The 20,996-nt window shown below is 50.4% G+C and overlaps 1 protein-coding gene across 1 annotated transcript; it reads left to right on the top strand.

The window, feature by feature from the left end:
- The first annotated feature begins 127 nt into the window (after positions 1-127).
- Positions 128-20,172, top strand: SFXN4 (sideroflexin 4). The gene is made up of 14 exons (XM_059398694.1): positions 128-302; positions 1,708-1,773; positions 3,371-3,445; positions 4,037-4,063; positions 4,150-4,204; positions 6,773-6,798; positions 7,508-7,561; positions 7,651-7,707; positions 7,839-7,904; positions 8,710-8,782; positions 9,627-9,742; positions 13,272-13,357; positions 14,772-14,889; positions 19,772-20,172. The coding sequence occupies exons 1-14, from the start codon at positions 264-266 to the stop codon at positions 19,847-19,849; spliced, it is 936 nt and encodes a 311-aa protein (XP_059254677.1). The 5' UTR covers positions 128-263; the 3' UTR covers positions 19,850-20,172.
- The last annotated feature ends 824 nt before the right edge of the window (positions 20,173-20,996 follow it).

Genomic DNA, 20,996 nt, shown 5'->3' with positions numbered 1-20,996 from the left:
TCGGAGACCGGGCAGCGGGCACACTAGGCGCGAGGGCAGGGCGCAGGCACGCGGCGACACGGAGCCGCGGGCGCGCCAGGAAGCCGCCGCGGGGAGGGGGACGCGCGCGCGCGCCCGGGGCGGGGCACGTTGCCCGACTCCTCCTCCGCGCCTGGCCCGGCGGCCGCGGCCTCTCCGGCGGCCACACGGGTCCCAGGAAGCCGAGCGGTAGGAGGAAGCGCGGGGGCCGAGCGGGTCCCTGGGTGCGGCGGCGCGGCTCCCTCATGGAGCCCAACGTGCGCTTCTGGATCGCCGAACGTCACGTACGGCCCGGGCCCGGCGCGGCTGGGGGCGGGGTGGCTCTGGGCCCCGTGAAGTCGCCGCGAGGAGTCGCCGGCTGGCCCGGGTGACCTTGGGCAGGCCACGTGGTCGCAGCACCCGCCTTCCCACCACAGACCCGGGGAGGGGACGAAGGGGAAACCCATGAGTGCGGGATGCGGACAGCCACGGCCGTTACCGCGTGTCATCTCCGCCCCAGGCCTGGCTAGCGAGGGTCGCCACTAGGTCGCCCTGCCCTGGGGAGTCAGCTCCCCCGTCCCCCGCAGGTGTGTGTCCTCTGACAGGACAGCCTGAGCTGTTCCTGAGCATCAGGTTGGAGAGGAACAGGTGCTCTCAGGAGCCCCCAGCCTCCCAACCGGGTAGGCTCGACCACTCAAATGACGCGGTGGTCGTGGGGCCCGCCAAGGACAGGAAGTCGCTGCGGCCCCGCCTCCAGCCGGTGACGGGGCGGCGCTGCCCAATGGAAATGTGATGCGAGCCGTATAGGTCATTTAAAATTTTCTAGTAACCACGGTCAAGGGGGTAAAAGGAACAGCTGAAATTAATTTTAATAATATATTGTATTTATCCCAACAAATATAAGATATTAACATTTCAACACGTAATCGATATAAAAATTATTAGTGAGGTATTTACATGCCTTTTTTTTTTTTTTTCCCCTAGGAAGTCTTTGAAATCTGGGTATATTTTACACATACAGCATACTTCATTTTGGCCTGGCCACATTTCAAGGGCTCCATAGCCACATGGGGCTAAATGGACAGTATAATTCTAGAGTGGTTCTCTTTCAACCTTACCTAAAGTAGGGCCCAGACAGGTTTTCTTAGGTGGGGAAGTTGAAAGGGAAAGGGAGTTCAAGCTTTCTTGGCAGAGCCAGGGCTCAACGTTGGGCGGAGGGTGGGGGTGGGGTGGGGGGGTACCCTTGGGAGCAAATCATGCCTCCAGGTGTGATCAGGCAGCCTTTACAAGGCCTTGCTGGGGGTGTCCTGTTCTTTACCACTCAAGTTAAGCCTTATAACAAGGATAAGAGGGTAAAGAAACAAACGCTGAGACCCTTCTAGGTAGTTGGTTCAAGGTCATTTTTGGGATGGGGACTAGGCCCATTTGACCCCCAAATCTGGGCTTTTAACCTTCAAGAGTAATTTGATGTTGGAGTGGTTAAGAGCACAAGCTAATGAGTCCTTTCCTAGCTGGATTTCCCTGGGTATGCTCTTGAGCTTTTCTATGCTTCTTTCCTCACCTTTAAGATCCGGGGGCTGTCCTGAAGATTCCTGGAGGTGCTTCCATTGAAAGGCCCTGTAAGGGTCTCAAAAATATTATTATTATTATTACCATATTGTCTATTTTTCTGCCACCATTAACCTCTCTGGTGCTTTTCTCCCTCTTAAGTCTTTCATTCAGAGATTTCTTCAGTGGACAGAATTGTTGGATCCTACAAATTTGGTTGTTTCAATTGTAAGTACTTCCTTGTTTTGAGATAAGACATTTTACATTTTATTCTGAAATGTGAAGACTGCATCCCTTTGAAAGCAATTGAAACAGAATCCATATATATTATGTTTTATTCTTTCCAAATGAGCTCATTAGATTGGAAGGTTGATAAACAAAAGCAGACCAGTAACACCAAGGTTGGTGTTGCTGCTTCAGAAGGGATCAAAACAAGTCCCTGGTAACGGAAGACAGACGGACAAAGGTGGCCACCGACCTAGACCTAGGGTGCTATGGGAGGGGTGCGGCAGGAAACTCGGGGAGGGTGTTGAGGGAGAGCTGGAAGGAGGAGGCAGGCAGGAAAGGCCAAACAGAGGGGACTATAAGCTAAGCCCAGGGGAGAGAGCAGGTGGTCCAGTCAGTGGGGCTTTTAATGTGGGGGAGCAGACAGGCCCTCAAGGGCTTCATATGGTCCTTCATATGGGAGGGATTGTATTTGGCCTACAGGGCCAAGGTGAGGTTTGTGTTCCAGAGGGTCTCTTTGGTCACCATGTGGCGCGTAATCAGAGGAGACCAGACGGTAGGTAAGGTGATCTGCTCAGGGGATGGCTCGGCTGTCCAGGCGGAGACAGGGGTTTGCACCAGGTGTGGCCGAGGGCTCAAGAGGAGGAGATGGTGTATCCCCAGCAGCAGTCCTTCAGGGCCAGACTCACAGGGACACTCCCATCCTTGTTCGCAAGATCTTCCGCGCAGCCTTGTTTGGAATAGGGAAAAACAACCTGAATTCCCATCAGTAGGGAAATAGAGAAGCATAACGTGGTATATTCATACCGTGGAACACTCATAAAAGTTAACAGTGATGATCTAGTTATCAATGTATATATTAAGTGGGAAACAGCATACATGATGCTAAAGGGAAAACATGTCTACAGTGTTTACTGGAAAAAGCGGGTGCTTGAGGACAATATTTATGCAAATTCCAATACAAAGACCCAATACTACTACTTTGTTTGCAGATACATGTATTTGTGTATATATAGAAGTATAAAAAAGTGGACTCGGATTAATACCTTGAACTCATAATAGTGGTTACTTCTGATAGAATGGGGAGACACAAAACTGGGGGTGATGGCTTTTGGGGGGAAAAAAAGAGAAAAAGTTGGAAGCAGATAAGACTGAATGTTTACTGTTGTTAATTCTGGATAAGGGGATTATGAGTGTGTACTCATTTCATTGTCTTTTCTGTATTTAATTCTTTTTTCTCAAATAAAGAAAAAATGAAGAGAGGAAGTAAGCCTGAGTGGACCAGATGTGGGAGGAAGAGAGAGGAGGGACTTCCAGGTTCCTAACTTACAAAGCCAGGCGGATGGGGGTAGCACTCAAGGAGACAGCTGTCCTCAGCTGTCTAGGGGCAGGGGGAGGTGGCAGCCACCAGTGGGTCAAGCTGCTGGAGCTCTAAATCTGGGTGACACACAGCACTGTCCTCATGGAAACTATCAGGGAGTAGAGAGACTTGGCCACGTGTTGCATTGAAATCAGGTGTAAATGAGCGTGGGATTCCTAAACCATTTGGACAGATCTAAATCATGGTATCATTGCTTGATTTCTTTCTATCTGATTATAGGAAAAAATAGAGAAATCAAGGCAACTATTGTTAAAAAATGAAGATGCAGCCATCCGGGACTTGGAGAACCAAAGGGTATGTCTCCTGTGCTGGGTTCAAGGTTGGGTGTGGTTGCCTTCAGGAGATCTCTGCTTGCATGGTCTGAAATCAGGTGGAGTTTTTTCATTAGTAAACACCACCCAAGGGATCTGCTTTTCAAAACTTGGTTAGTGTTTTTAGATGTAATTAGTATTCTTTTTCATTAACCAGATTACTAGTAGGAGAGACTAGTATTAAGCAGAAAAAAAACTCCCAGGGTTCTTCTGTGCTTAGATATTAGTGGGGATTCTCTGTGGCTGATCCCTACAGCCCCACGGCAAACTCCGGAATGCAGACAGTCCTCTGAAGTCAGAATCCATTGCCCATTAGAAGCAGTGTTCCAGATCAGGGTCACACTCCTGCCCCAAGACTTAAACCAGTATTTGTTGTCTATCTTGCCGTGGATGGGGCTTTCCAGAGTCCACAAACATCACTCCCATCAAGCAGCCTGTGGAAATCACACAGGCGTCACTTGCAAACGGCCTGCTCTTTTTTGAGCCAGGGGTAGGCTGGAGTGGAGATGGGTTTTTTTTCTCTTTTGCTGCCAATTTACTTTTAAGAGCTCTTGCTTATTTTTTCTCTTGTTAGATAAAAGACGCCTGGAAGAGAAGTCTCGTAAGTTTCAGCCCTTTTCTAATTTTTACCCTCTGACAAAAACAAAGCCCAACATGAGTCTAAGCTTTGTGTTTACTTTTGTGAAGTCAACAGTGCATCCCGACAGCAGCAAACTGATCCCCGTTCCTTTTCGACCTGCAGGTGAGCTGATTCTAATTTTCAGAAGTGGGTTGGGAAACCATGGTTTGTAACAGTTCAAAAAGTCTGCCTTATTATTATTATTATTATTATTATTTTCCTAGAAGGATTTCTGACAGTGAGTGTGGAAATCATAGCTTAAAAAGGATGGTTGCGGGACACCTGGGTGGCTCAGTTGGTTGAGCAGCTGCCTTCGGCTCAGGTCATGATCCCAGCGTCATGGGATCGAGTCCCACATCGGGCTCCTTGCTTGGGAGGAAGCCTGCTTCTCCCTCTGCCTCTGCCTGCCATTCTGTCTGCCTGTGCTCGCTCGCTCTCCCCATCTCTCTCTCTGATAAATAAATAAAATCTAAAAAAAAAGGATGGTTGCATCAGAGTCTGGGGTTGATAGTGGAAAAGAGCAGGTTTGGGACCTGGAGTTGTGTCCAGTCCTTGGAAAGATCTGGGCATTAGGGGTGAGGGCACAGGCCTGGGTGTGGAACCTGCTTCGCTCTGTCATCTCCCAAGAAACGCACAATCATTTGGTGGTGGTTCCAGAACTTGTAACTCAAAAGTGTTTTGAACTCTGTGTATTATTTTCTCTCCCTGTATGTTAAGTATCATGAGGGGAATAAAACCCATGATTGTAAAGGGCCCCTTTAACTATAAAATTCTCTCTGTTATAAACAAGAAACTGAAAACAACATGAATATCCAACAATTCAGACTGTAGTTAAATAATCCATTAAAAGGACTGAGGTACCGGGGCGCCTGGGTGGCTCAGTGGGTTAAAGCCTCTGCCTTCAGCTCAGGTCATGATCTCAGGGTCCTGGGATCAAGCTCTGCATGGGGCTCTCTGCTCAGCAGGAAGCCTGCTCCCCCCCTCCTCTCTGCGTGCCTCTCTGCCTGCTTATGATCTCTCTCTCTCTTTCTCTCTGTCAAATAAATAAATAAATATTCTTTAAAAAAAAAAGAAAACATTTTTAAAAAGTCTGAGGTACCTCCTGTGTGTTAGTGTAGAAGAATGAGTCTCTAGGAACCAGTATTAAGGAGGAAAAAGGCAAAGTATAAAACAGCATATAGTAATCCTCTTTGTGTGAATGAGTTCTGTGGGCAGAAGAGAGTGTGCAAGTTTGCATCTGTCCTGATAGATGTTGTGAAGGGAAAAACCCTTGCTCCTCCTCTCGATGCTTCACTTTTTTTTTAAAGCCTATCCGTGTGAGTTGGCATTCTTTTAAGTAATCTCTACACCCAACATGGGGCTCAAACTCATGACCCCCGAGATGGAGAGTTGCATGTTCTACCAACTGAGCCCACCAGGCGCCCCCGAGGTTTCACTTCTGATACCCGATATGCAGGCTTTTCCCACAGCCTTCAATTCTGCAGCACCTGCCATATGTCCTACAGTTTTCACTCTTTCCACTCTGATCCTCTTGACCTGGAGGCAGCAGGAGACCCCACGAGTGAAGGGCTCAGTCCCACAAGACCACCCCACTTCAGATGCCAATTGAAAGTCCAGATTCTCACCTGGACGTCTGAGCAACCCGCTGTAGGTTGGAGCTTCCCACACCTCCCTCCTTGGGTTTGAAATTGCTGGTATGGCTCGCGGACCTCGAGAAGATGTTTTCCTTACTAGGTTCTCCGGTTTATTAAGAAAGGGAACAGATGGAAGAGATGCTCAGGGCTTTGGGGGTGGGGCTGGGGAGGGCGGGGCTTCTCCCGAGAAGGGAGGCTTTGTTAGTATGGTGGACGAAATCCCAGGCCACTGTGACTAGCCCTGCTTCCAGCCCCTTTCCCCTCCCTGGAGGCAGCAGGTGGGACTGAGAGCTCCAACCCCCACTTCCCCCACCTGCCCCTTCCCCTAGCAACCAGCCCCCTCCTAAGGGGCTTTCCAAACATCCCCTTATTAACATCAACTCAAGTGAGCTGGAAAGGGGCTGTTAGGGTAAAAAAGACACCCATTTCTCCTTTTTTTTTTTTTCTTTAAGATTTTATGTATTTATTTGACACAGAGAGAGATCACAAGGAGGCAGAGAGGCAGGCAGAGAGAGGGGTGGCGGGGGGAAGCAGGCTCTCTGCTGAGCAGAAAGCCAGATTCAGGGCTTGATCCCAGGACCCTGAGATCATGACCTGAGCTGAAGGCAGAGGCTTACCTCACTGAGCCACCCAGGCGCCCTCCATTTCATGTTTTTATTGCTATTCTCAGGAAATTCCAAGGGTTTTAGGATCTCTGTGCTAGGAACAGGCATGAAGAGCAAATCCAGGTTTCTTCTCATAAATGACGGCATCACGAGTATGCTCGGTTTGCCGTGAAGGATGAATAGGTTATGATACTCTTGCCTCCGGTGAGAAGGACTGCGAAGGCCGGAGGGGGCCTCCTTAGGTCTTTCTGGATGGTGCTGACTGAAATGCTTGCCTTACGCACTTGGTTATTATTAGGAAAAATAACAGAATGAGTAAATAGACTGTCCTTTGGTGCCCGTGCTTTCAGGGTGCTAGAGGGCAGGTTCTCGGGTTAGAGGGGCGCCCCTTTCTGGCCTCCTCTCTCGGCCTGGGCAGCGGCGGTCACTGACCCTCTTCTCTTCTTTGCCAGCTTTCCTACCTTTCACGGCGCCCATGGTGAGTTGGCTTGACACCCCAGGTGCAGGAGGATGTCCCTCATCTCCTAACCTCAGTGGTTTGTGTCCTCCTGCTCTGGACCCCTGTCCCACCACAGCCTGGTAGATGTCTGTGGACGCCCCGTCTCTGGCCCTTGTCTGCTACTCACGTGACTTCACCCAGTCCGCACGCTTCCCTAGTCAGGCGCTCCAGCCTGTGCAAGGTCCCAGTGTCATAAGGTGATCCTTTGTTTGGATGCCTGGTGTGCACAGAGCACTACCAAGGAGATGGAGGACAGGCTCCCTGCCTCCAGCACACGTTATCGTCCGTTACCTTCTCTCCCTTGACCCTTAGCCCCCATACTTCCCCTCATTTGGGATCTGGAATGGCCCCCCAGCGAGGCTGTCCCACCTGGACTCTCTGTCACTTCTTCCACACTCGCCCTGTGGCTGTGTCCACTTGGGAGTGCGTGCTCCCCAGCTGCCCCGTCCTGTAGCATTGCACAGCTTGGAAGCTGGGACCACTGTGAGATGCCCCCAGGTGTCCTCAGTGTCCTGTAGGTGTTCACTGAGCATCGCTCGCCACCGCCTGGCCGCCTCCTCATCCCAGCTCCTGGCGGGGGGTGGGAGGGGGGGCGCCTCAGTGCAGCATCTTCCCTGCGAAGTTCTTTGCCCCCTGGCAAGCTCTCCCTCCCCCCAAACACTTAAACTCCGCTTTATTTTCTTAAAAGGTATTTTTCTCGATGGTGTCAGTAAAAAGTCTGAAGTCTCTGGTTTTACCTCAGGTAAAAATCATTTCTATTTCATGATTCCTGCATTCTTCTGTGCTCACATGATCGTAGCATGTGATCTGTGTGCCTCTGTCTTTCTGCAGGTTTCCTTCTATACCTACACTACAGCGTTCAACATGGTCAATGGGAATGCAAGTTATGTGAGTATTATGAGGCCCAGGGGATAGGCCATTCTGTGTTATTTCTTTTAGAGTTTGTTTGTTTGTTTTAATAATCTTCCCTGGGTAAAACCATGGTGTTTGCTGAATACTTACTTTTGTTTCTTCCTTAGAATCGTCACCTATATGAGAGTCTGTTACTAGGGACAGGAGTGATCGCCTCTTCCTCCTTTTTTGGAGTGGGTATTTTAAAAATCTGTCAAGTCTGTTTCATTCCTCAGATCAAAAGAAACTATTCTGAATTACAGATTTGTTTCAGCTTAAACAATTTAGAAAGTATGGCCAAGGGGCACCTGGGTGGCTCAGTCCGTTAAACGCCTGCCTTCGGCTCAGGTCATGATCCTGGGGTGCTGGGACCAGGTCCCACGTCAGGCTCCCTGCTCAGCTGGGTGTCCGCTTCTCCTTCTCCCTCTGCCCATTTCTCTCCCTGCTTGTGCGCTCTCTCTTTCTCTGTCAACTAACTAAATAAAATCTTTTTAAAAAGAAAGGAAGAAGGAAAGTATGGCTAAGACATAAGAAGGGAAGTGGTCCCCTGTCATCCTGTCACCCCCTGAATAACCATAGGAGTATCCCAGGTGTCTAGGCATATACTCAGTACTCCAACCTTTTTAAAAAATTTACTTAAGAAAAAAAGAATTTATTTAAACTACATAAACATGTTATACATGTTGTGTATTGCTTTGGATATCAGGATACTGTGGTTAAAAATATAAACATTAGAGTCAGATAAGCCTGGGCTGGCCCCAAGACTCAAATTCTTAGCAGCTCAGAGACTCGGGACAAGTTACCTCCCTAAGCCTCCGTGTGTTCCTCTGATAACCAGGTGAACACCTCAGTGTTGCAAGAATTAGAAAATACATGGAGAGCACTTGTGGTGGCCCGCACTGGGATAGGAGCTAGGTCGATGCCAGCTCTCTGCTACTGAGTGTGTTCAGCTGACTCTTTGGTCTGTGCAATAATGGTTTTTCTCTCTTCTTTTTCTAGTTATTTCCTGTTTTGTTCCAGATGCGGGTGAATCACGTTTTGTTGAAAAGAGCCCTTCCCATCATCATTCTCAGTAAGCAGGAAGCATGTGATCTCCGTGCCCTTTGAGCCTTCCTACACCTTCAGGGACAGCCTGGTCCCTTGGCCACATGGTGACTGATGACAGCTGCTGCTTGCAGCTTCCTGAGGCCTCCAGGCCCAAGTTGGGTCCTTGGTTTGAGAAGTGACAGTTGCTTTATAGCTGTGTTTTCCACTGTCAAAGGATGAACGCACACCCGGGAACACAGATTCACCCTAAAGACAGTGCCAGCCCTCTGCGTGTTCAGTTTCACTTTGTCCTGCCAAAAACGTGTGGGTAGTAATGTCATTCCTCCATTTCCAGATGGGGAGGCTGAGATAGGAAGGACTTTAAGGAACTGTCCTAGGGTCATACACGGAGCAGTGGGTGGCTTAGGGAGCTCCATCCTGGTGGGCTGACTCCAGTGGAAGTGACAGACATAATTAACCAATAATTTGAAGCTTGCCAGCCCGCAGGTACACTGACTCACACCCCAGATTTGAGTTTGAAAATTGTAATGGGGAAACTGTTAACAGAAACCTAGTCAGACCAGCTATAGCACAAAAGGGGGCCATATTTCAAGGACCCAGGGATTTGTCCTGGAATCCTGTCAGGGGGCTGGACTGGACCTGCAGGGGTGCCAGAGCCTGGCGCTGTCGTGGTCAGGACCCCAGAGTGGGAGGCCAGCGGTTCTGACCCAGCTCCAAAGCCCCGGGACAGAACATAGTTAGCCAACTCCTGACCACTTGAGGGGTGGGGAACCATGGCCATCAGAGAAAGACGCTTGACACCAGAAAGGATGTTCCTCCATTGGAGCAAACTCACCCACCATGGTGCATTTTCTTCTTCACACCCACAGCCCACGTTAGTGGAATGAATGTTGTTGCCACCCGAAGTCTGGAGCCCATTCGAGGCATTGAAGTCATGGACAAAGAAGGCAATGTCATGGGCTATTCCAGAAAAGCCGGGACAAAGGTAGGAGGATGCCATGGATCCCTAGCTGGCTTGCCTTTTGGCTAGAGCATGGAGTTGTCTGTTTGAGAGCTGGGAACAAAGTCATATCTCCCTTCAATCTTGCCTTATCCTTTTTCCCCGCATGTGGAGGGAGTGGTTTTACATTTTGGACCACGATGTTTAAAAGATGATGTGTTAGTCTGGGTTTCCAGAGAAACAACCAATAGGATATTGATTGATTGATTATAATTGGCTCACGCAATTGTAGGGCTTGTAGGCTAGTCAGGTGTCAGCCCCCGCGGCAGGGGCTAGAAACTCTCCAACTCCCGGCAGCTAGAAACACAGGAGCCTGTGCTGTCGTCTTTAAGCAGGTTTTCTTCCCAAAGAAGAAAACCTTCTAGATTTTGCTCTCAAGGCTCTCCAGCTGATTAAATGAGGCCCAGTCACACTGTGGAAAGTAATCTTATTTAAAGTTAACGGACTGTAGATGTTAGCCGCATCTACGCAGCGGCACGACAGCATGACTGACCACCACAGACGGGCCCCCGCCAGACGCTGGGCCTCTCTCTTCTGTTCTGGGCCACTGTTCTTCCAGCTGAGCTTCCGGCCCGCGGGCTGCTCTGTGCTCGTGGAAGTCGGTGAACCCCTCTCTGGGTTTAAGAGAAATGTTTCTTCTCCACCTCACAGCAGATTTTCTTATAGTCTTCATCTTGAAGGACCAGTTTGCTCTCAGAGAGTGGCCTTCAGCGCCTGGGTGGCTCAGTCAGTGAAGCGTCTGCCCAGGGCTTGGGTCATGATCCCAGGGCCCAGGGGTCGAGCCTCGCTTGAGTCGGGCTTCCTACATGACTGGGAGCCTGTTTCTCCCCTTCTCTCTCCCTCTGCCTCTCCCCCTGCTTGTCCACATGCTCTCTCTCTCTCTCAAATAAATAAACAAAATCTTAAAAAAAAAATGGCCTAAAGAAATTCAGTGCTCTGACCAGAACGCCTCTAACAGGCCTCAATTTTTAATAAGATTTATTATTAACTATTTTATTCTTTTGATCAATTCAGCACAGTGGCTTCTGTGTACATTCAGCTTAGAGAAACTGGGATGGTCTAGGGTATTCTCATTTTGGCTGTGGACTTTTTAAAAAATACCTTCTTAGCAGGTGAGATTTTTTTTTTTTTTTTTTTTTTGGTCTCCATGAAGTGACGTTAGCTAAAGAATGGAATTTGAGGCAGTTGTTTGCAAATGGCATGAGGAACAGCACGGAACAGCCCAGTGCAAAATGAAGGGAACAGCTTCTCATGGTGTCAGGACCCCTGTCCGGACACCTCCTGCCCCCTGTGTTGGCAGAAGAGGAGGTCAGAAAAGATGGCTGCTCGTTCAGTTAGTAAATACATCACTGCTCACCTCACAGAGCACATTCCTCTAAACCCTATCTGCAAGTCACAAGGCGGATCATAAACCATGAGATATGTGCACCAGATTCCTGCCAGCCCATGCAGTGACATGTCTGAAAATAGTGGCCACTCTCCTAAACGAATTACAGTAGAAACATAGTAATTACAGGTAACAAGGGGAGAAGTGGCTGCCAAAAATAAAATCCTTGCTTTTGAAATAAAGATTTTGTGCCTAAGAGCCACCCCAGCAAGCTGTTTTTATTGAGATATAATTTACATACAATAAAATTCATCCATTGTGAGATTCTAGTTTGATGAATTTTAGTAAATGTAAGCAGTGATGCAGTTATCACCACAGTCCAAATTTAGAACATACTCCTCCTAAAAATTTCCCTCGTGCCCACTGAGTCACTCCCTTTTTCCAGCCCCAGAGAAACACTGATCTGCCCAATGTCTTCACACTTTTGACTCTGCAGAACTTTCATGTAAGTGGCTTGTACAAGCGTTTTTGGTGCCTGACTCTTCACTCTGAAGTACTGTGTACCCACCAACAATCTGTTGCTTTTTTTCTGGCGGGCAGCCTCGCATGGATGGCCATACCGACCGCATCTGCAGATCCCTTCCCCAGGCAGCGGGTGTCTGCACTGTGTCCAGTCTGGGCGGCTCTCAGCGTGCGCGGGTCTTTATGTGGGCGTCTGTTTCTGTTTCTCAGTGGCTCCCTTTACCTGCAGGGCATTAGAGCTGCTGTAAACTGTGCACACAGCTGAGGAGAAGAGTTGAGAGCACCTGTTTAATCTGCGACTTGCCCTTGTGTGCCACACACCGCCAGGAGCTGTGCTAGGCTCACCTTGGCCACGCCCTTAGCTGCTCAGCCACGCCCTCAGCCAGCTCGGCCACGCCCTCCGCCGCAGGTGCTCAGCCTTCCAGGAGAGGCTGAGGGCCTCGCACCCCACGAGCTGTGTGGATGTCTAGCCCAGATATCTAGGCCGTCTCTCAGGGAAGAACTTCATTTTCTGCATGAAGGCCAATTTAGGGTAAAAGGAAGATTTGATGCTCTGCCCTTTTTTTTCCCTGTTTTGTCTATCTTCCTCTGAAGAACAGAGTCTGTAGCTGTGCGTAAGCATAAGCATTCTTTCATCATTTCCCGGTCACCAAATGGCTTTGGTCTTCGGCTAAAATTTCAGAAACGACGCAACCAGCACTATCTGATTGTAATAGGGCACCTTTGATCAGATTTCAGGAGCTGATCCATGCTGTTTTCCTGGGGCTGACCTTGGAAGTCACTCCGCTGCAAACTGTCCAAGGCCTCCCGGTGCCCCTCAGGACGGGTGTCCTGTTCACACACAGGGGGACAGTCCCACTGACATCGAAACACACCACCCTCGGCAGCCGCTTTTCTCTTCCTGGAGTGGTTTTATTTTATATTCCTGAAAGTTTATTTATTTTTAAAGATTTTATTCATTTATTTGAGAGAGAGAGAGTAGGAACATTGAGGGTTGAGGTGGCAAAGGGAGTGAGAGAAGCAGACTCTCCGCTGAGGAGGGAGCCGGTTGCAGGGCTCAATCCCAGGGCCCAGAGATCATGAACTGAGCAGAAGACCGATGCTTAACCCAGTGATTGAAAGGTAAACACGTGGTAGTCCTCAGTGACAAACCCAGCCTTCCCAGCAAGGGGACGATTTTTCTACAGGCTTTGCTTGTGCTTAGTGAGTATTGTAATGGGCAGTTGGCAGACCGAAGGGGAGACCACAGTGGAGTTGGTGGAAAGTAAATACTTTTTTTTTTTTTTTAAGATTTTATTTATTTATTTGACAGAGATCACATGTAGGCAGAGAGGCAGGCAGAGAGAGAGGAGGAAGCAGGCTCCGTGCCGAGCAGAGAGCCCGATGCGGGGCTCCATCCCAGGACCCTGGGATCATGACCTGAGCTGAAGGCAGAGGCTTTAACCCACTGAGCCACCCAGGCGCCCTGGGAAGTAAATCCTGGCACCAACCCCCGCCGTCCTCCAGCTCTGTACAGGGAGGGCCTGCCTCTGCCGCTCTTCATGTGCTGTATTTTCCTAAGTGAGACCGGAGAGCCGCTGTTTGCTCCTCTCTGTCTGAAGTTGCAGGATCCCGGGCCGTGGTCTCGCTCCATGTGCTAAGGTGCTTCCTTTCCATTCCCGCTAGGCCGTTAAAGATACAGCGACATCCAGGTTAGTACTGTTCGGGACCACCGCTTTCATCCCTGAAATCTTCTCACACTTTTTTGTGAGGTAAGAGGCAAACACACCTCCCCAGGTAGGAATAAACATTCGACCCTCAAAATCCTTATGAAACTCGTCAAACACTGAACCTGGTGGGAGGGACGGGAGAAGGTTGTTCAGTCATCTTCCCGCTAAACTCTTCATCACAGCTGATGGTTGCACAGCGCGGATACCAGACGTGCACGTTCCTTAACCCTGGTCTCTCACCCAGGCCCTGTCCTCTGTTAGCTGTGTTCCCTGGACACGCCCCAGCGCCTGCTGAGGCGTGGCCCCTCGGGTCTTGAACGCCAACCTGAGGTGGTTCACAGGTTCTCCCCGCTCCGATGTGCTGGGCAGATTGCTGCAGCCTGCCTTCCCCCTGCACGGCAAGCGGGTTTTAAGTTAGCCTGAGTGGCCCAGAGTCAGTGGACCGTCATCCCGTTTGAGAAGCAAGAAATGGCCTCTTCGGAGGAAGGCCTGGGGACCAGCCAGTGTGAGAAACCCAACACGCAGTAGCGTAGGCCAGAAGGCAGATGTGTTGGTTTAGATCCTGGCTGTGGGCAGGGGACCTGTGTAGCCTGTGGCCGCCGAGCAGAAGCTCTGCTCCTCGTCTCCATGCTGTGAGCTCCCTGCGACCTGCCACACCCTGGCTGCTCCGTGTTGCAAGGGACGTGACTGCCCGCACCTCCCAGCTCATGTCCTCTAAGCTTCCTGCCAAGGGATGAAAAACACAGCAGACCCCAGGGAAGGCAGAGAATGTCTTCCCCTCAGTTGGAGTCCGTTGGCCCAGATGGGGTCACCTGGCCAGTCCCCTCTGTCCAGCGTGGCGGGCTAGGAAGCCTTTCTTACAACCACGTCAGGAGCGCATTTTTGAGAAGCAGGCGCGTGCTGCTTGGAGCCAAGTGTTCCTCTCTGTGGCCCAGCGGCTGGATGGGGGTAGAGACTTCTGCTGGCCCAGGCTCTTCCTGGACCCCACTGGCTGGGTCAGAGCCAGGGCGCCTGTGGAAGCCAGGGCCCTCCAGTCTGTCCCTTAGACCCCATTCGTGGCACCAGCTACCTGGGGGGAGAGATGGCGGTTGTTTCCCAGTGGCCACCACAGCCACGAGAGTATCCACGCTGGAGTGACCTCGGTGCCCCTTCTGACTCAGCCCTTTCATCCTGCGTGTGAAGAAACCCCAGGCTCGGAAAGGGGAAGTGACTCACCCGACACCACCTGGTCTGTCCATGCAGACCCCCGCCGGTTCCAGGACCCTGGGTCTCTGCCTCCTGCGCTGGGGTTCACAGGCAATGCCTGTGACTTGTGGGCTTGACGCAAATTGAGCAGTCGGTCAGTGCTGCCTCTTTGTGGCTGAGTGGGAACTGAGGCATGGGCCACAGCTGCACGCAAGACCATCCAAGCCTGGGGCCAGCCCCCCCAAACAGTCTTTAACCTTGTCTCTTACAGGACCGAGTTTTTCCGGCAGTATCCATGGTCATTGTGGACCTTCAAGCTGTCTTGTACTGTCTTAGTCATGGGACTGATGGTGCCACTTTCTTTTAGTCTATTCCCACAAATGGGACGGGTAAGTGCCCCCATTCAAATTTCTTTCAAAAAAAAAAAAAAAATCAAAAAACAAACAAAAATACCCCAAAACCTTTTTTCTTCTCCTTGTCAGAAGAGTAAGATAAATAATTCTAAAAAATCTGCCAAGTGTAAAAAGTATAAAAATAACTTTATTTAATCCTGTCCCTCAGATCACTCGTGCAGTTTTGAATTCTGTTTTTCCTAGTGGGGTATCAGAAGCATTTTTCTGGTACATTTAAAACACCTTTGGGATAGTTTGCATAATCATAATATTCCATTGTGAAGTCCCATACAGTAGGGCTTTCTTCAGTGACAGAAAGGTTTCATCTGTGGGCTCATATGACAGCCACTAGCCACTGTGGCTCTGTGGCTGTCGAGCACCTGCCATGTGGCCGATGTGGCTGAGGAGCTGAATTTTTATTCTGATTTAAGTTGTGTCCCCACGTGCCACTAGTGGCTACTGGGTTAGCGCAGTTCTGTCGACTGGGATATACTCTAATTTATGATGAGTCAGATGACCTGGATTCAGAGTCCCAGCTCCTCCATGACCTTGGTCAATTTTCTGAAAGTCTCTGAGACTCGGTTTCCCTCTCTGTTAAGGAGAATGGAAGAGAGTAGCATCTCTGAAAAGGGTTGTTGCTGCTGTTGCGGACATTGCTGATATAACAGATGTCACTGATTTCTGGCATTTCTGAGCTGGAAATTTCAAATGCCTGTTTCTGTCACTGAAGTTAAAAATCAGTGATGGCTTCAAAAATATTTAAATTTCTGCAGCGAGCTTGTTCCAAACCCAAATTTTGTCATTCTAGGTTCACAGAATCATTAGTTCGGGCAATTGAGCCAGCCTATAACAGAGAAACTTGAGGCTACTGTAGATGTCTGCTCTCCTCACTCTAAGAGTGCTAAGGGATGGGATGGGGTGGGCAGCTTCTCATTAAAATAAAATGTTAGAGAATATTTTTACTCTTTACAGGCCCATCTGTTAGAACACGGTTTGTCACAGTAAGATTGCAGTAACAGTGACCCTTTTGCAGATACTTACTGTGGATCACGTTGGTACTCCGAAGCAGGCAGCTGACCTGCAGGTTAGGTCATTGACAAAAGTCTTTCAGTCTTGGGGGAGTTCCTGCTGCTCTGCTTCCTCAATCTGGCTTCCCCCTGGGCTCTTGGATCCTGTCCACACACACAGAGGGCCTCCCCTGGTGGACCAGAAGCGAGGTGCGGGGCCAGCTGTGAGTAAACGGGGCCTTGCCCTTGAGTAGCTATGAGAAAGCAATGGCGGGTGGCCACCAGAGTCTTTGATCTGGGGACCTGGGGAGGGAAGGAGCCACAGAGCCCAGGAATCCTGACCTGGCTGAATTCCAAGGGAATGACGGGGTGCCTGAGTGGCTCAGTCTTTAAGCGTCTGCTTCGGCTTGGGTCATGATCCCCACATTGGACTCCCCTGCTCAATGGGAATCTGGTTCTCCCCCTCCCACTCCCCCTGCTTGTGTTCCCTCTCTTGCTGTGTCTCTGTCAAAGAAATAAAAAAAATTTTTTAAGATCTTTATTTATTTATTTGACAGAGAGAGACATGAGAGAGGGAACAGAAGCAGAGGGAGTGGGAGAGGGAGAAGCAGGCTTCCTGCTGAGCAGGAAACCCAAAACAGGACTCGATCCCAGGACCCCAGGATCATGACCTGAACCAAAGGCAGGCGCTTAATGACTGAGCCACCCAGGAGCCCCAAATAAATAATATCTTAAAAAAAAAAAGTCCGAGGGAAGAATCTTCTGCAGAGCTCCTTTCACTGGCGTGGGGGAGTCAGAGTCTAGAACCAACGAGTTTGTTGGTTGATAATTGGGTCTCTTTCTAGTTGTCTTGTACATGTCATCATAGGTCGTGGGATTCGTTTTTCCGATGTTAGGAGTAACTCGGTTCCCTCCTCTGTGATAGCATTTTGGTGGCTCATGACTGCTTTCTGTGACTGGGGACCTTGCAGGTACAAGGTCACCTGTCTTATAGAGAGGCACACAGATGAAACATTTCCGTCACTGCAGACAGTCCCACTGGATGTGGCATCAACTATGGAATATTTTGAAGTATTGAAACCATCCCAGGTTTTTTTTAAATGTCCCAGAAAAATGCTCCTGATCCAGTGGCCCACCAGTGGCCAGAGCAGCCCTCCCCCCTTCACCGCCAGCTCTCTCCCTGGCCTCCTTGAGCCTGGCGGCCACTGGACTTCAAATGACAGGGCTGAATGGATGTGTTTGGGTCATTGGGCCAGCGAGGGAGAGACCCCCTGCACACAAGTAGCCGCCGATGCAGTGGGAGGGCAGGGGGACACAGACACGCACGGGGTGTGTGGGCACAACAGAGGCAGCGTCAACAGTCGGGCACTGGGGGCAGTGGCAGGGGATAGGACTTCTGTTTATCCAGCACCTTCTGTGTCCTGGGGACTGTGCCAGGCAGTCTCTTGTCTTCAAGACAACTTTTCAGAGTAGTTTATTCCCATTTTACAGAAGAGGAGCTTGGGGCATGGGAGAAGATCAGAGTCCCCTGTGGGCCGTGGGGCTATGGAGGGGTGGGCTAGCTGGTGAAGGACGTCACAGGCCCCCCACGGTGATAGAAGCTCATATGGAGCCCGTGACGGAGAGGTTTCAAGGGGGAATGGCTGAGTCGGGTCTTATGTTAGAAACATTGGATGCCACCCTGTCAGTGGGGCCATCCTGGAGGCCGGGAGAACAGCTGGGGGGCTGGAGACATTTCCTGTCTAGAGGTGGTGGGGGTTCGGAGTAAGTCTGTGGTGGTCGGTTACAAGTAGTTGAATTGGACAAGTTAGAACCTGTGAGCATTCAGATTGGGGGCGGGAGGGGAAGTGAAGAGAAAGGCATGGGGTGGGGGGGTACCTGCATGTGCGGGTCAGGTTTGATGCCAGTAGCCGGGAGTGGGGGGAAGGAAGGGCTCTGTATTAACTAGCGTTGGATTCGGTTGGAACTGAGATCCAGAATAACCGTGCCCTCAACGAAGCAGAGGTTTGTTCTCCCTCACATGAAGTGTGGGTGTCTTGAGCCCACTGCGCAGGTGCACACACCTGTGTCTTTCCACATCAGCTTGATTCAGTCATAAAGCAAAGTTGATCATATGATGAAGCAGGTTCAGGATTCCACTCACTGGCTTACCATGTGATGAAACTTGGCTTCTTACACGGTGCACAGAGCAGGACAGAAGGCAAGCCACAGCGAACCAATAACAGAAGGATGTAGGATGTGAACAAACCAAATGCAGGTGCGGTTGAGATGAGGCCCAGGTCCCGTCCAGGTCAGCTCCGGGCACTCGCGGCTTCTGATGTTCAAGAAGGGAGGATCTCGGTTCTGTCCGGACATCAGTCTGGCAGAGCCTTGGTGGCCAGTTGCCTTTTTTAAGTGGTCAGACATAGCGGGATCACGTTTGAAGAGTCTGATGGCAAAATTTCTCCTTTTAAAGAGATTTAAATGGGGGGGGGGGGGGCCTGGGTGGTTCAATTGGTTAAGCATCTGACCCATGAGATCAAGCCCAGCACTAGGCATGGAACCTGCCTAAGATTCTTTCCCACTGCCCCCATCTCCCACTCACATGCACTCACTCTCTTAGATCAAAGGCTGGCTGGGCTGGCTGGCTTTGTTCGGTCTTGGACCCCTGCGGACCTCCTCTGCTTCTGCTTGTTACCAGTTCTGGGGTTTCGGCTGATGCTGGTTCCATCGATACTTCGTAGCTGGTACGTTTAGCTTTGTACCTTTAACTGCTCGCATCATTGCTTGACACTGGCTCCTGCTTGACATGAGAGACTCCATTCTGCTCTCTACAGTGAGGCAGCCAGCCCAGTAAGGCAGCTCTGTGTCAGAGTCCGCAGGGGTCTAATTCCTTCCAGCTCCGCAGCCACCATCCCTAGGGTTAGACCCCATCTTCAAGGTGCAAGATGGCACCTTCCTCATTCCACGTGGCCAGGTGGTACTTCCACCTCTGGTGCATTGGCCCAGTCATGTGGCCAAGCCGTACTGCAAGGGAAGCTGGGAACTGAGGTCTTCTGGATCTACTTCAAATTCTGCTGCTGTAGAAAAGAGCAGGTGTGGCAGATGGCAGTCTGCTACAGGCTTTTGCAGAAAGGGTAACATGTGACATGTGGAAGTAATGCTTACCTGCTAGAAAGTAAACATGACCAAAAGGCTGTAGAGAGATTAGGGAAAGAAGAGAATTGCCAGCCAAGCCAGGAAGGCTACATGGAAGAGGTAGGCTGTGGACATGGATGGATATGAACAGGCAGAGACTGGGGAGGGAGGGCATTCCAAGTGGGGGTACAGGAGAGCTGAGTCCAGTGTAGCTGGGCACGTGTGGCTGAGTATGACAGGCCAGAGGCTGGGGCCAGATGGCAGGTTCTGCATGGCCAGGCTGAGGAAGCAGCCTCTCCCCTGAAGGTAGCAGGTGGGACATGCAAGGCTCTCAGGGGCCAGAGTTGAGGTGAGAAATGGAGTCTGTTGGGTCGTGGACATTGGGTAAGGTGTGTGCTATGGTGAGTGCTGTGAAGGATAAACCTGATGATTCAGAGACCTGTACCCCTGGGGCTAATCATGCATTATATGTTAATTAAAAAATTAAAAAATTAAAAAAAAAAAAGAAGACTGGCAGAATGTTAATAAACCAGAGTGACGACTATATGAGGGTTCACTATATTCTGTCTGCATTTGTTTGTAGTTACAGTTCTCTGTAATGAAGTGTTTCAGAAGTTAGGTGTCTTGCTATCTACCGGACATCCCTGAAAAAAGCGGGACTGGGAAACAGATGCTTTCTGAAGTTTTTTTTTTTAACTTCTAAGGCAAGGAAAGTTCTTCACATAAAATATGAAGAATTTGACTTTGTTTTTCAGATACAGTGCAGTGAGCTCGAAAAGGAAATTCAGTCTGTGACCGAAGAAACAGAACTCTTCTATAACAGAGGGGTATAAGAACGCGTTTTCAGTGAGTTTGTTTGGTTCCTGCTTGAACACCTTCCTCGCTGCTTGAGGCATCCTTCGGAGAACCCTGCGGGAGGTCTGGAACCGAGGTGTCCGCGCCCACATGTTGCCTTACACTTACACAGGCCACGACCGACTCCAGGCTGGTGCCTGGGCTTTCAAGCCTGGGTGGACGAAGAAAAAGGAGAGGCTGTCCTGTCTGACCCCCCGCACGGGGCGGCAGAAGGAATGGCTGATGGAGGAGTCAGTGTTCTGGGTGTTCATCAGCCTTGGAAGGATACTGTGAAATGACTAATAAACTTATCGAAAGTTGAGTCGTTGAAAAAATCCAGTAGGAGGGTCCACCAGGCCCAGGGCCCAGGCATTCATTGCACTGACGGCCCATCTCACGGTAAACAGGAACTTCTGGTGAGCACTGAAGGCCTCCGAGCCCCAGAGCCATCCCGTCTCCCTCAGCATCCTGCCATTTTGGACTGCTTAGAATCTTTGCCCTCAGCTGTCCGCCTCCTCTCCCCTCATTGGAGAATAACCTTGCCTCCTCCTTCACAGTGAAAACTAGGACTGCTGGCTGGCAACAGAACCTCCCGGAACCAAATCTGCAGCCTCTTGCCACCCACGCCCGGCCTTCCCTCCTCCTCGCAAGGTCAGCTGGGCCCTGGCCCTGGGCTCTGGGCCCCTCCCGCCTCCTGATTTCCTCAGGGCCTCGCTCTCCAGCTCCTCCCTCCTTCCCAGTGGCATACGAACTACTTGAGTCACCAGCCTTATTAAAAAAGCAAACAACTTTTGAGAGCCAAACTTTGTCAAAGATCATCTTTCCTCACTGTTTCCACCCGCCTCACACTCTGCTAAAACTGCTCTCTCCTCCCGGCTCCACCCCGAGGCCCAAGCGCCACGCTGCTGGCTGCTCAGACCCAGCCCTGGGCTTGCTCATGGAGCCACAGGCCCAGGCCCGTCCAGCGGTGCCATGCGCTCCACCATCCAGATGCCCACTTGAGACCATCTTCCCGCCCAGTCTCAGGAAATGGCACAGCCACGTAACACAGTATCGTCACCCTTACTCCTCCCCTCCCCTTCAAGCCCTTTCAGTAGCTGAGCCCAAAGGGATCAGGTCTCTAAGCCCCATTCCTCTGAGGTCAGT

Source organism: Mustela nigripes, chromosome 4 (assembly GCF_022355385.1).
Source record: "Mustela nigripes isolate SB6536 chromosome 4, MUSNIG.SB6536, whole genome shotgun sequence".
NCBI lineage: Eukaryota > Metazoa > Chordata > Mammalia > Carnivora > Mustelidae > Mustela > Mustela nigripes.
Note: the sequence above shows the minus strand (reverse complement) of the source record. Positions and strands in the feature narration are given on the sequence as shown.